The following is a 15,961-nucleotide window of genomic DNA, read 5'->3' as shown; positions in this document are numbered from 1 at the left end:
ATCTGCAACCTCAGAGGCCTAGCAGTGCCTCTTGCCTCCGTTGCTGGAAAAGACGTCCAAGTAGACACGACAGGGTTGGGGGGAGTTTCTTGACCAGCTGAGAAACAGAGCTGCCAGCACCTACCACACTGCTGCGAGGATTCAGTGAGGTTTTGCCAGGTGCCTGACAAGATGCCTGCACAGTTACCAAGGCTCGAGGCTCGAGGAAAAGCAGCTAATACTGTTTCCCCAGTTTGTGGCCATCAGGGGCCGCCTAGAGACCTGGCAAGTCTGCCACAGAGGGGTCGCCTCAACTATTCCACTTGCAGATCAAAGGCAAACCGTGCATTTAATGGTATGGCCAGTTGACCCTGAGTGTGTAGGAAAACATAACTCCTTTCTTCCCAAGGAAGTCTGTGGCTTAGGTCTAAAAAGTTGTGACTATTATGCCTACTCTTTCGGCCACGGTCTCTTCTCTGAGGCCAAGTTCAGTGAAACAGAGGTACGGACGCAAGGGCCCAGGGCTGCTGAGGCTGTAAGCAGCACTGTCACCTCGGCACTTCCTCCCGCGGGGCAGCCACTGCAGGAACAGCCGGGAGCTGCCGGCCCTGGGAGAACAGTGCACAGCGCGGCAGGGAGGGGAGAACATTCTGAGATGAAAGACTACAGTTCAGGGCCTGGACAATAGCACAAGGTTCGCATGGCCTCAGTTCACAGAAAATGAAGGAAAAGCCATAAAGATTTATAAGACAAACTTTTTTTTTAAACATCTTTATTGGAGTATAATTGCTTTACAATGGTGTGTTAGTTTCTGCTTCATAACAAAGTGAATCAGTTATACATATACATATGTTCCCATATCTCCTCCCTCTTGCGTCTCCCTCCCTCCCACCCTCCCTACCCCACCCCTCTGGGTGGTCACAAACCACCTAGCTCATCTCCCTGCGCTATGCGGCTGCTTCCCACTAGCTATCTATTTTACGTTTGGTAGTGTATATGTCCATGCCACTCTCTCACTTTGTCCCAGCTTACCCTTCCCCCTCCCCATATCCTCAACTCCATTCTCTAGTAGGTCTGTATCTTTATTCCCATCGTTAGAAGCTTCACCAAGCAAACCCACTGGAGTGGGTGCGAAAATACCATTATCTTCCAAATAAACTAAATGCAGCCTGACATCAGCACAGGGCAGCCAGACCCTCTGTGCTGTTCTTCTGAACATATCTGTAGGTCATAAATCACCCTCCTAACAAACAGCCCCAGGGCAGTGGCCGGCACCAACTTTGCCGAACTTGAACTTTGGCATACCTCCTCCAGAGGGGCGTCAAGTGGGGCCTGTAAAACGTTCGCACTCTTACCCAGTAAAATTGACAGAAGTGGTTTTTTCCTTGAATGGAAGTGACCACCTGAGAGGAACTGTAGCAAATGAGAACTGTCTATTCTGTGAGGTGAGTGGGAACAGCAACTCTTCAGCCAACCACCTCTGTCCTCTGCATGGGGGCAGAGCCACACGAGTGACAGAGCGCTGGCAAGCCCACCCCACCCCTCAGAAAGCATTCCCAGAAGGAAGGACAAGAAGCAGGGCAACAGGCTTTAAAAATACACTCCCGTGGCCCTCAAAACGTGACCGTCCCCTCAGGGAGCGAGGTAAAGATCTGGCTTCGCTGCCTCGCTGGCTGCCCTCTACCCACACCTCGGCCCAGGCAAGGAAGGGAAGGACTCAGGCCAGGAGTGTCTGCAGCACTTACCTTCCCAGTGTCCTCTCTGGGTCTCAGGAAGTGGTTCTTGTCAGCCCCAGGGGTGCTGGGCTCTCCACTGTCCTTCACAGGAAAATCTAGCTTCCTCAGCCTTTGGGCCACCACTAGAGACAGAGACAGCGGACTGTAACTGTCCCAACCAGGCCACATCCCCCTAAGCCCACCTGCGATGCTTCAGGTGTTCCAACCCTGCAGTGGGGAAGCACGTGGGTCTCTGTGCAGAGAGCTGGTTCACCCCAGGACCTCACTGAAGGCGCCTTTTCCTCGAGAGCCATGGAAAGTGCTACCCCGCAGGGCCACTGGTACCGGCTGGGTGATCCCTCAGGTCTGGATCACTGACAGCCTACAGAGCCCCAGACAAACAGTTCGGACTCCTTTCAGAACTGACATCAGTTTGAGACAACAACTCTGAATAAAGAAATGACTTGGCTTCTCTACCCAATGAGTAATTAAACTCTCTTCATCCTCCAGAAGATTTCCATCTCAACTGAACATTATATAATTTCCTGGAAACAGCAGGCTCGTGGAGGCAAACGGGGAATAGTGAGACTATTCTAGGTACAAAAAAAAAGACTGGAGACATGTGAGTGAACAGGAGAGAGGAGCAAGGAACTGGATGGAAACAGGAATATGAGAGAATCAGAGAGAAACAATTACATAACATCAGAGCACAAGCGCTTCATTGTTCAACCAAGGAGAACAAGGTGACAGCTCCTTCTCCCTCCAGTTTACATCCAGGCAGTGCAGAAAGGAGGCTTTAAGACAAGAATGCCAGGAGGAAAAAAAAAAGGGTCAGAGGAATTTAAGTGAAAGGCAAGAAACGAGCACCCGACTTGTTTGGCCACCCTGCCCTGCCATCCCCAGGGGGATGGGACCAATGTGATTTCTACAGGAAAGATTTTTAACTCCATAACAACACAGCGATTAATAAAATTGCAACAAGCCGGCATTACCACAGCCTAACCATTGGGTCAGGAATGACACATCTGATTCCCCTGGAGGTCCACGCAAGTATCTTGGATGCTTGGATAAGACAGCTCAAAGGTCAGGCTGCCATCTCTGTTGAGTCAAGACAAGCTGTCCAGCAAAGACCCCCAGGGCCTAGGATCACTGTGGCCAAGCTATGATATTTCTGTGAGCTGAGGGCTATTATATCAACAAAGTCTCGTTAGAAACCATATATTAACCTGTTTCTTCTTATGAAACAGAATGCACTTCAGGTTCCTATCTTCATGGCAGCACAGGCAGACAAACAAGATCTGGTCTCTTAAGCCTGTGAGGGCTAAACCCCATAAATATTGTAGAAAGAAACACTAAGGTGAATTCCACTACTGATGAGACTTTCATTGACATATGTTGTATATATCTCTGCTTCACTTTCCTAGTCAATCAAACAACTGCTGTAAACTGCCTAGGATGGATAAGTATGGCAGTGCTTAGTCCAGGCATTGTACAATCCAAGTGGAATGGGGACTGGAGAAGGGCCACAAAAAGCTCGTTTCTTAAAAGCAGTGAAATTCCTTCATTGTGTCGACAGGGTAATGAGAAGCAGTTTGGATGACTTGTTCAACACACAAAACACACCAGAGCACGTTTTAGAAATTAGCTGAACATATTTTTATTGAGCACCTACTATGTACACCAGACACTGATCTAGGTGCTGGTGCTACAGATACAGCAGAAGACAAAATAGACAAAAATCCCAGCCCTTGCAGAGCTCCTGGAGCTTACATTCCAGTGAAATCAAGACAAGAAAACTAATCCATGGAGAAAATGACAAAGTTATGAGCCAAAGAACAATTCTTCTGAGGAGTAACAAAAGGGATTCCCTATTGTTTAAGTCAGAAAGAAACAATGAAGTCCCTTTGGGGTCACCCAAAAAGATAGGGCCCTGCTGAGCTCCCAGCTGGGAGAAAGCAAGGGCTTTCTGTCTACCCTTTACCACAGTTTTAGGGTAGAGGTCAATGCACAGAGCTCCCCAGGGGGTCCACTAGGCCATTTAAAAGTCTATCCCCAAACCAATGGCATTTCCAACCAGAGGAAAGCAAGGGTTGTGCAAATTTGTTTCAATCAAGACAACAGTCTCTCAAATATGAAATTCAATGAAGACAAACAAAACCTGCAGATAATAAAAAAACAAAAAGAACCATGAAACTAAAATTGTTTACAGCATAATAGTTTAAGATGTTAAAATGAGAATGTAGAAGAGATTATTGCCTAGGAAAGTATTTAATCCTTAGCCCAAAAGTAATAAAATAGAAACATACTATAAACTAGCTTGGCAGTTTTAAATGCAGGCAGGTAATTCTGATTTTAAAAGTTCTGTTTTTCCAAGGTAAGACAAACTTGAAAGTATTTGGTCAAACTTGGTTTTATGAAATGGTTTAATGTACAAAGTTTTCTAGGAGTCTTTGGACCTTCACAAAACAGAACAGGGCTCGCTGGGTTTAAGAGACTGTGAATGAAAGAAAACAGTCTGAAAACCAAAACGGAAACAAGCAAACTACATAGCGAGATGCACTGAGAGAAAAAAAAGCTACAATAAAACCTCATTAATTAAAAATGCATTAGGGACAAGTTGAGTTTGATCAGGTGAAAAATGTTCATAAATTTTAAAGAAAAAATATTTAAATTATCCATTAAATACATATGTATATATATCAGAGATAAAGAGTAAATTGAATGCATCTAAATAAAGGTGTGGCCTCACAAAGATCCTCACGGAAGGTATTTTAATATAATTAAAAAGAGTGATTAGTAACTAGCATATCAAGTGGTAAACGGGTGCTTTTTAAGGAGCGTTAAAATTGTTTAAGTAGTTCAGACCCAACAGGCTTCCTCACCTACTATCAATTTGCTTCAGCAAACCTTTCAGCTTAACTCATTATCTTCAATTCCAGGAGGAACTAATGAGGTTTTACTGTAAAAGTAGAAAAACAAACATTTCAAATGATAAGATTCCAGCATCACCTATACCAAAAAATTAGTAATGAAACTTCAGTTTGGAAAGCTACTACTGTACAATGTAGCAAGGACCAAATGTTCACACAGCCGGAAGGAGAACCAGGCAAAGAGCAGGAAATCCTCACAGTGGATTATACCAGTGGTTCCTTTACTCATTAGAAATACAACTGCAATCTTACAGTCAAACAGTAGAACCACTGCTTACTAGGAGGCACTAGATTTTAAGTTTCTCAGCGGGAAAGAGTATTTTTGAACGCAGTCACAGTGGGGAGCTGTGGAAAATGAGTTAGGTTTCAACATGACACATTAGCAGCAAGATGCATCTGCACTTCAGGTTTATGAATGACATGATTACAGTCAAAATCGAGCAAAGAAGAACCAAAACAACCAATACATGAACCCTGAGCTTCCACATTCCCCTTTCAGGTGAGACACTGAGGCAGACCATCACTACCCAGGAAAATATGGCTCTCACTACAGTTAAACCTCAATGTGTCTCCCAAGCGGAGTGCTTATCAAATAAGTTATTCTAAACCATGTATATTTCACTTTGGAATGATGGAGACACACAGATACATATAAACATCAAAAGGATCACTCTGTTCCACATCTGGGTCCAAACCTGTCCAGGCTTGGTGGAATATTAAGTGGCCTGGGCCTGGTTAAACAATGAGGATGCAGGAGATCAGATGGTGCTAAATAAATCATTAGGAGACAACCAAGAAATGACCGTGCAAGTGTCAGGAATTGGTCACAACCAATAAGAACAGTTAAAATATAATTATCCCAACAAGGAAGACAAGTAAAAAACAATCTTTAGAAAGAATCGAGTCACTGAAATTTGATTTCTTCTTAGTTGTTGCCATTTGTTCAGATGAGGTCTTGAAGGTTTTCCATTTTTTCTCTCCACCCAGTTCAAGAACACATGGACTAGAAACCTGTGATAAGAATTTAGTAAAGTCTTTCCCCTCCTCTTCTTCGTTATGCCAATGCAAGCACTAGAAAATTCCAAACAAAAGCAAGTTAGTGGTACAGAAAGTTCATGAACTATCTATGCGAACATTAAGCACAACAAAAATGACCCAAAAGCATAAGACTATGTATGAGCTTCTCACTGTGGTCAGTTTCTTTACTGTCAGGCTAATCAAAAGTTAAACTTTAAAAACTAATTAAAATCCAAACAAAAAACTGTTCTTACCAGTAAGAATCACATCCCTACCCAGCCCTAGGAATTGGGAAAATGGCCAGCTCAGTGGTGGGCCAAGAAGCTTCTACCCAAAGAGAAGACGAGCATTCCGGGAGCTTACCACCTCCCAGGTCCAGATGCTCATCGCCTGGCCCACTTAACACCACTCATACCCCATTAGCCGAAGCAAAAGCTGGAAGGCAGAAAACAGACATACCACTTATAGCTTCCTGTGCAAAGTACTTGACATCCACGTCTTCATCTTGGCCTAGCTTCTGTAGCACCGGCTTAACTTCCTCCTGCAAAGCACTAAAATGCAATGGTATCATCTGTGAGAGGCAGTCTTCTGAGCCAGAGAAATGCTTTATGGTGTGTGTGTATATATATATATTTGCTCTATGGTAATTTTTAAAGTTTAAAATTTTTAAAAAAATCTTAAAACACCTACAATATAAACTTGACAAGTATTAAATAATTTCTCAGGTTCTCTGTAGAATTAGCTTCGAACAATTATCCACATATGTACACAGCTTAAAGTCAGAGTACACACACTCAAAACTGGTTGTTAAATTACTCTATTATTTTCTTTAACCAATCCCACATCTTAGGTGAAGTGAAAATCACCGCATTTAATTTTAGCTATTTCTGCCTATATGGGGTGAAATTTTAAAAGTATTTAAAAAAAAGAATAATACTAAAATCTTACTTGGTATCTAGAATTGGTCCAATTTTCTGCAGCGATTTGGCCACATTGAATCGGACATTTGCTACTTGGTCTCTTGCCATTTTCAATACAACAGGCAGCATCTGCTTAGTGGTTATTTCCTGACCACAGGCTTCAGATAGTGCCTAGAAAAAGAAATAAGACAGCACATTAAAAACACTTTTATTTTTCTAAATATCCCCAAATCTAAAGAGACAATATTTAATAAGAAAGTAACTGGCCAACAGGAAAATGTTTCTAGTGTGAGCATGTGAATGAAGGATACAAGGTAGCAAAGAATCCCAGAATTAGACCAGCATTCACAACTGACTTGACTACAGATTTTAACACAAATTGAAAAATTGACATTTTTCTCTCATCTCCTAACTGTCCAAATTAATCAGTATAAGAAATATAGTCCAAATAGAAGGCAACATATTCAGAATTCATAATACAGTACTGAACAACTGGTTTAACATCTGAGCTTAGCAATAACAGCTATGTAATACTTACATTAATGCAGAATAGAGTGGTCATTCTGTGCAGGTAATTAGGATCATTTGCCATTACTAACACTTTGGGAACGATGGTATTTTGGGCCCACTCTTTACCAAACTTCTGCACTAGTTTCACGAGGCCGTTGGTGGCAGCTTCACGGATGGCGTACACTGCAGAAGGGGTGAAGGTCACGTTGTGGTGCTGCTCAGAGCGTGAGCACAACCTAGTTTACTTCTACTTACATCATCATCAAAGGTGGACCAAAAATAAAACTCTGTAAACACTCCAATTTAGTCAGACTGCAGTGGCAAGCATGCTCAGCCATGACTCCTAGTATGCTGATTTGGTCTTATTACAGTTTCAAAATGTATAGAATGTCCAAGGAAAAGGGAGGTAAGGAGCTCATTATACACATCACTAATTAATTGGCAAATGTGAGTGCCAACTATGTGCTATGTGTTACAGAAAGAATGCATAAGATACTGCCCTCAAAGATCACACACTTTAGCAGAAAAATGAAAGCTAATGCGTTCCAAGAAGTCATGTGATCTAAGCCTGATTATAATGAAGCATGAAATTGTATACTAAAGACCCTGAGGGCTGTAGGAGTTTAGAGGACAGAGAACAGGGAGATCTGGGAAGGCTTCGGGAAAGAGAGGCCTTGCACTGGGCCTTAAAGATTAGGGAGGATTTGTGTAAATGGAGAGAAGAGGGGAGGAATTCCTGGAAAGGCCAAAAAAATTTACCCAGGGCACAAAGGAAAAAACTGGAATCTGGGAGACTGTAAGGTTGAACAGTTAGGGTGGAGCCAGAACACAGAGCATCATGAAAGCTAAATTTAGACTTTGTAAGAAAACCAATGATGGGTTTTTAAAGCAAAGTTGTGACCCTATGACCAATGTGGTATTTTAGCAAGATTATTCCAGCAGCAGCAAGAACAGCTGAGAGAATGACAGAGAGGGGCTATTTAGAGGCCTCTGCTGTCATCTATACAACAGCAAATAAAAACTTAAGACTGACTTGCTTTTTTTTCCCTTAAAACTGTTTGTTGAGACAACATGTCAAATGTCTTCTATGAATATATGTGCCTGCTTTAACCTCATAATTCCCTATGAGGTCATTTAGCAAAGATGTCATAAATCTAGATCATAAAGGCCTGAGCTACGATCTTCTCAACAACTAGTTGCTACATACAGCACTCAGCAAAGACCGGTGTGGCAATGCTTCACTTTACGTGTCCGATACGACTCAAAATTTGGGCTTGGATAACAAATCTAGAGTGGTGGGTACTGACTCCTTATTCTACTTCTCTCTCCAGATGGGCCCAACCCTCCTGGGTGACAGCTGTGGCTTAACAGCTATCCAAGCCACAGCTCTGATCCTGGACAATTTCTACAAGGCTTTCGGACAGGAAATACCCAGCTCTTCCCAGCCCATAGATCCTTTTAGGTAACACCACTGATGAGAACAGGCAAGGCAGCTTAGCCAAGGAACTATATAATTTATTACCAACATGCAACCTGACCAAAGCCTGTGGGAGCAGCAACCTGCCAGGAATATCTAGAAGCACTCGCTAAGGAGCAGCTCAAGTGAACTGTTTACCCCTAACACAAATTCCCTCCCTTCACACTCACATTCTTTGTCTTGGGCACACCGTCCCCCCCACCCCCGCCCCCCAACCGACCTCTTCCCATCTGCGTCTTCTCCTCTCATTGTTTTTTTTATTTGCCTGAGATTTTTCTCATCCTAATGCCATTACCACAGGGAAGGGATCTCACTGCCAGAGTAACCAGAGACAGAGCGCTCGGCCTTGACCCAGACCTTAACTGCACTCAACTCTACTTGGCCAGATGCCTACTATGTTCTTGGCTTCTCTCAATTTTGCTGTGAAAAGAATGCAAACCATTCCACGGTTCTGCCTCTCCTCTCTGCTTGTTTTGTCTCTCTCCCTCCCTCTTCTTCCCTCTCCCCTCAAGGTCTGGCTGACTTGCAACGTTCCTCTGAATTTCTAACACACTCTATATGCTCACTAACTTTGGTACTTTTCCCTTCCTCCTATAAAAAATAAATTCCCCTTCTAAATTCCTCCCTCTCGCCAATACTATACACTCAACCGTGGGAAGAGAAGTAAGTGATGCTTTCTTCCTTATGGTTCTCTGGATTTTTCACAATATCCTTTTAGTAGTTTAATAAGTGGAAAAAAAGTTTCCAAAAATTTAATTGATCATTGATCACTACACGGCAGTTATCTAAAATGTGAAAACAAAACCCCATGTGATTAAGTATAGAACAATTTCAGAGCTGACATTTCATTGGTTCAAAGAATTTCATTGGTTCAAATTTGCAATGCCCACTTAAGTATGCTACTGCAGAAAAAGACACAAGGGTCTCTGTTGCTCCCAAATTGGAAAAAAAAAAATCAGAAAAAAAGGAAGTATTAATTAACCTGCATCGACAGAACAATCCTACATGGAAAAGGTGTCAGGAATTCAATTCTTCGTGGAACAGGAGGATTTTAAAAGTTCCTCAAAATAAATCTATAACACTAACTTTCCAAGAAAGTATGAACTGATCTTCTGGGACTCACTAACATTAAATATTTATCAGAAATAATATAAACACTTTATTTCTAAAAAGAGAAGACTGCCTTTCCTATGATTTGCCAAACCTCTGTTTCATTTAAGAAGAAAAAAATTAAGCCATAAAAAGGTAACTTTGGAGGACAAGAAAAATAGAAATAAAATCTTCTTCACAATCTAGTTTGAAAACAATGAAATTATCTACATATATACGCCTTTATGAGATTTGCATTTTGTTCACACCCCTCCTCTTCACTTCCTTAACCATATGATCTCCCATATGATCCAACTATGCCCTCAGCAAAACCACCTACATGTACAAGCAGACACAACATCCCCACTCCGCCCAAAGAGTCACCCATAAGCACCCACAGAGATACGTTCAGTACATAAAGTATATATAAGAAGCTCTGGAACTGAAGCAGGATACCCATCTTATCCACCAAAATATTGAACCAAAGCTCACAGGACACTGTAAGTCCTCAGGGCCCTCATCTGAACAGATCTCAGACCACACCGAAGCTGCCAGGTCTAGACATGGGGCTGGCACTGGACCTCACTGGTACAGAGGGAACCCCTCCTACCCACTTCTGCCCAGCAGACAAGAGGAGATACCCAGACCTGAGACCTTGTCAAAAAGTCAACTGCTAACAAGTTAACATGAAGTGTCTTTATATAAAACATGAATTGCCTGTATATTTTGATAAGCAGCAGTTCCAGCTTTTATTTGTAACACAGTATGTGGCACTAGAGGAAAAAGATTCTGTGACTGTTGAATTATGCTATAAATGCAAAGAAAAGGTAAAATACTAAAAAAATCTATTCTGTAAATGCTGTCCTATCTGACCCTGCCCTGAGTTCTCAGCTCTCCCTCTCTTAGTATCGTGGCAGCAGCAGCCAGGGTACAGGAAGTAAGCATGCCCTTCACGCAACCAGAAATCTGGGACCTCTCTATCCTAGGTCACAGCTGACGTCTTTCACTCCTAGACACCTTTACTGCACCACTGTATACCTCCTTCTCTATGTCACCTCAAAGAAGACAAGTAGCCATTTCTTCCCCCTAGGTCTTTCTTCTGATTCCAATCCCTGTCCAATCCAGTCTACAGTGGCTGAAGAAACAAAGATGGCATGGCCGAGTAGAAGACCTTGAGATAAGAAAGGAATGAATATGTGTGTAGAAGAGACAGCCTGAAAATAATGTAATAGAATGAGAAATAGGGCAAACAGATTTTTCAATGAAGAAAATAAAATTTAAGATAGAAAAAAACTGGTAGAAAATTGAAATGTCAAACTTGTGCTCAGAAAAAGCTAACTGGATTTTAATGAAAGCCTGTCTTCATCCCTGTACTGGTAAAACAAAATATGGTCAGATTAGGATTCCTTTCTAAAAAGAAAATATATGAACAAAATGGGATATATGCAAAAACATGGGCCTTCCATTAACTTATTTACTTACCATGGTCCACAAGCCAGGCCATACATAAAGAATTCAGCTTCTCATCAAAGAATTCCACACCCTATGGATACAGAAGATTCCATTAACAAACGTCTCCAAAGTTTAGAAATCAAGATGTACTATTTATATTACACCAGTGTGACCTGAAAGCTAAAAAAAACGACTTATTTCCAAATAAGCTGAATTCATGGACCAGCCAGAAAAAGAATACCATGAGATTTGATTTACACACTGTAAACCTGTTTTTACTGGATAGAAGTCACAAAGAAGAGCAGAAGTGAGTCGGCCCAGGCACTGCTGAGTGGGAGGGAACAGAGTGGCCTGGAGCCAGATGCAACACTGCAGATGAGCAGGAAGAGTGTAGCATGCACAGGCTGCCAAACAATCTCTAGAATATTTGTAAAAATGAATCACCAGGAAAATACCAGTCAGTAATATTAATAATTCTCAAATTTTCCCCCTTTTGGTTAATATCATAATAAATCCTTAAGGATAAAGAACGTGACATCAAGAGACAGACTTATCTCCAGCTAAAGAGAGTACTCTGGGATCCATGGGAGAAAGCAGAGAGAGAATAAAGCAGGCACAAGAGTACAGTGAAGTGGTCCCAGCACAGTCACAGTGGAACCATCCTACTTCTCTCCACCACTGCTCTCCCCCACAACGGTGGCCGCACCAGCACAGGCTGCAGACAAGCTCCTCGAGCTGATTTGCACGGACCCAGCACCGTGGGACGTCACGTCATGTGGGCGATCGCTGTGAACTGTGCTTTCCCAGCACCCTCCTCTTGAGGTCTACGCGTTCACAGTCTTTAGCTTCTTTGGATCCTAAGAAGCTTCTGACCAGTGATTATGTATTTTCAATAAAGAAATGTAATTAAAGTGCTTTGAATAGATGATAAAATGGCTTCATAATACTAGATTATGAACAGGCTTTATTTTAGCGCACCCTTAGATTATTACCATGTCCGCTCTCAAAGACTTATTTTTCGTTTCAGATCATGGATTTTTCTTGAGTCTTAATTAACTTTTATTTCCTGATTCTTGTGGTTTAGCTTTACTTTCACTCACCATGGTCCATAAGCCAGGCCATACATAAAGTCTTGAAAGAATTTTATAAGTTGACTACCTGAAATAAAAGTCTTTTACAGATTTTTTTTAAGGATAAAGTATATAATAATAACAAGAAGTTGAAGTTGTATAACAAAACGTTTCTGACTGATGCATGTCACCTCTGCTAGACAAGCATGAGGCAGCCAAAGTCACCAGGTGCCTGTTTCCATACTCCTCCGGAGAGCTATCAACCTTTGCAGGCTTCCCAGGTCTGGGAGGGACAGAGGTTCAAGAAATGGTACTAAAATTCACCCTCCCTTCTGTACAGTTATTTCAATCTTTAGCAAACCAGTTAAGCACTGCTGCTTTCGACTCCGGAGAGGTGATTCATGACAGTCACCAGTGAAGAACAGAAGATGACTCTCAGTACTCGGGAATGGCAGAGGGAAAAAAACTGACAGGATGACTTTGCCTGACCCCATCAGCTATATAGGTATCCTCCACTTTTCGAAAGTTCACTTTATATCACTTCACTTTTACAAAAGAGCTGTAAAACAATACGTGTCTTCACTAACCAAAAGAAATCTGAAGGGGATTTTTTTAACAAAAAAAGGTGAAAACAGCATTCAGCATTTGTCTTGCAGTGAGTCAACAAGCCCTTCGACAGGCAGTGTGCACCACAGCAGCAAGAGTGGCCCCGCCAAGCTCCTTCCCCTAGAACTACACTCAGCATCTCAGCATCAGGCCGCCATTGCTTTGAACTGTGCCTGTGAGCATATGTGCTTTATCTTGATTTACTTCCTGTATCTGTTAGCAAGATGTGTCCTATGGTAATTGCTTCTTCGCTTTGTGCCATTTCAGCTTACAAAAGCTTTCTTAGGAATGCTCTACTTTCAAACAGTGGGGGAAACCTGTACACTGATAATCTTTGGCATCCATTTTGAAGAATGGGACACTTCAAATTTGATAAAACATATGACGTCACACACATGCACAGACACATTTCATAAACTAAGTATACCAAAATAACAATACAAATTCAGTGATCCAAGAAAAGAAAAAAGAAATCCCATATGCTATGATATGAAAGGAACAGAAGTGGGGTTGAAAGAGGGGAAACAAACTGTACTAATGTTGGCTATAAACTGACATATTACGAGCTTTCTCAAAAAATTTTCAGGTATTCATTTTCTTAACAGTCAACAAATGTTAAGTGCCTGATTAATGCCAGGCACTGCACTATGGTAAGCACTGGAAATAAAACACTGAACACAGTCCCTGCCCTAAAAGACATCAGTTGTCTATCTCCTCAACTAGATTTTAACAGACAGTTATAATATACTATAGTAAGTGCAACCAACATGGTGAGGGCACATCAAATTTAGAACTGATGAGGCTATCTACTAAAAAAGAAAGGGAAGGATGTGGCTATAAAACCCAGCACTGAGGGCTTCCCTGGTGGCGCAGAGGTTGAGAGTCCGCCTGCCGATGCAGGGGACACGGGTTCGTGCCCCGGTCCAGGAAGATCCCACATGCCGTGGAGCGGCTGGGCCCGTGAGCCATGGCCGTTGAGCCTGCGCGTCTGGACCCTGTGCTCCACAGGGGGAGAGGCCACAACAGTGAGAGGCCCGCGTACCGCAAAAAAAAAAAAAACAAAAAACCCAGCACTGAAATTTTAATTAATTTAAGATCAGTACAACTATCCATGAATCTCAAACAGTAATGTGATAATGTAGACTTTGGCCAAAATACTAGCATTACAAACTTCAACACTCCTTTTTTGTATGGAGAGCCCTCAACTCCCTTTAACCAGAATGTAGGAAAAGTGGTAACCAGAGACATTTTGCACAGAATATAGGCAAACAGGGAAGCCTCCCTGAGCAAAAGTCAAAACTGATTTATCTCAAAACCATACTTCCCTTTCTTCTGAGATAAATATTCCTTAAATCACAGAGACATTTAGTAGCACAAAATCTATGTGACATAAACCAAGAAATTAATTATATTCTTCTATGGCTTTGCTTTCAGATAGTGGGGAGGTGAAATGTGTTTCTATAATACCTTTTTATTAGAAGTTAATGCAGGGCTTCCCTGGTGGCGCAGTGGTTGGGAATCCACCTGCCAATGCAGGGGACATGGGTTCCAGCCCTGGTTGGGGAAGATCCCACATGCCACAGAGCAGCTAAGCTCATGCACCACAACTACTGACCCTGCACTCTAGAGCCCGCGAGCCACAACTACTGAGCCCACATGCCACAACTAGTGAAGCCCACGCGCCTAGAGCCCGTGCTCCACAACAAGAGAAGCCACTGCCATAAGAAGCCCACGCACTGCAACGAAGAGTAGCCCTTGCTCGCCGCAACTAGAGAAAGCCCGCGCACAGCAACAAAGACCCAATGCAGCCAAAAATAATAAATAAATTAATTTAAATTTAAAAAAAAGGATACATAAAGTTAAAAAAAAAAGAAGTTAATGCACTGATGAAAATGCAAACCACTCTACAGGCAACTAAGAGAGACCATACTTTCATGAGTCTAAATGAACATAACCATAGGAGCCACCTGGGCCTCCTACTTGCCATGGTAAATCTGCTCTACTATCTGATGCTATCCTTCAGTTCACAGAGCACCCATACTCACCAGCTGGCCTGCCAGCAGTGGCATATACTCAATGATGGCCAGCCGGACCCTCCATTTGGCATCTTCAGCCAGCTCCACTATGGCAGGAAGGAGTGATTGAGAGAGCTGCCGGATTCCAATCACTTCATTTACACAATCCAAATTGGAGATGATGTTCAAACGAACTTCAGGACACTGCAAGTACACAAGCCCCAAAAGACCACATGTAAAGATCAAGTTCTCTGCCCAATATTCTCCTACCAACACAATGAGTAAATAAAATTTAAAATAAGAAAGTACTGACTCAGGTGAAAAAAGTATTGTCTTGGAAGAAATACTTAACACTGAGTACACAAATAATTCAAAGCACATAATTTAACTGATCTTAACCAGAACTTTCAATGAAAAATCTATAGAAAGGTAAAGGGCATAGGCTATGAAATCAAATTACATGCATTCAAATCCCAGATCTACCACTGCTGAGACCCTGGGTAAGTTATTTTACCTCTGTGCTTCACCTTCTTCATCCGTAAAATGGGAATAATAATAAGACCCACCCTCATAAGACTGTTGTGAGAATTACATGTAATAATAATACATGCAAAGCATTTATGATCATGCCTGGCACATAGTGTTAATAAATATTAGCTAATGTTATAATTTTGATATTATTATATTTATATTTAAATGAAAGAAACTTATCAAACAAAGATCCATTAAGTTTAAAGAGAAAAAAATAAGCAGCGAATATAAGCAGGAAATAGGCAGAGAAGATGGAAAGACATTTTTAAGTCTGTATCAAATGGCCCATTTTCTGGGGAACTTATAACCCCATGCCCAAACATTGTCAATGGTTTAAAATAAGTTACTTTGTTGGGTTCTATCTCAGTGAGACCCCAAACAAAAACCAAACCAAATCACTGACTATCAAAGGATAACAAAATTTATAGCCAGACTTACCTCATCCTTTAACTGAGCTAAAAAAAGAGGTAGAAGATGTTCAATGGTATTCCCTTTGCCCAAAATCGTAGACAATCCCATAATTACAGAAGCTAGAGCCGACTTGACATGTTGATTTGTATCAGATACTAATTCCTAAAACAAAATCAAAATTAAAAGCCTTTCTTTTTTTTACAAGACAATAGAAACTTCCATACCATTTCACAAGGAAT

General features: G+C 41.8%; 1 protein-coding gene across 2 annotated transcripts in view; it reads right to left on the bottom strand.

The window, feature by feature from the left end:
• Positions 1-15,961, bottom strand: part of PPP2R1B (protein phosphatase 2 scaffold subunit Abeta) — a 36,163-nt gene that overhangs the window by 8,511 nt on the left and 11,691 nt on the right. The window contains exons 9-15 of one of the 2 annotated variants that reach the window (XM_027082351.1): positions 15,750-15,884; positions 14,811-14,984; positions 11,120-11,180; positions 7,100-7,254; positions 6,590-6,732; positions 6,101-6,192; positions 1,721-1,837 (exon numbers count right to left, since the gene is read on the bottom strand). In XM_027082351.1, the coding sequence (XP_026938152.1) occupies positions 1,721-1,837; positions 6,101-6,192; positions 6,590-6,732; positions 7,100-7,254; positions 11,120-11,180; positions 14,811-14,984; positions 15,750-15,884 (877 nt within the window). Of the gene's footprint in view, positions 1-1,720; positions 1,838-3,326; positions 5,696-6,100; positions 6,193-6,589; positions 6,733-7,099; positions 7,255-11,119; positions 11,181-14,810; positions 14,985-15,749; positions 15,885-15,961 lie in introns of those variants that run through there. The other variant, XM_027082350.1, reaches the window with a different exon arrangement.

The sequence above is a fragment of the Aethalodelphis obliquidens genome, unplaced genomic scaffold (genome assembly GCF_003676395.1).
Source record: "Aethalodelphis obliquidens isolate GAN/ISIS:26980383/991018 unplaced genomic scaffold, ASM367639v1 scaffold46, whole genome shotgun sequence".
Classification (NCBI taxonomy): Eukaryota; Metazoa; Chordata; class Mammalia; order Artiodactyla; family Delphinidae; genus Aethalodelphis; species Aethalodelphis obliquidens.
This window is presented reverse-complemented; position numbering and strand designations above follow the sequence as displayed.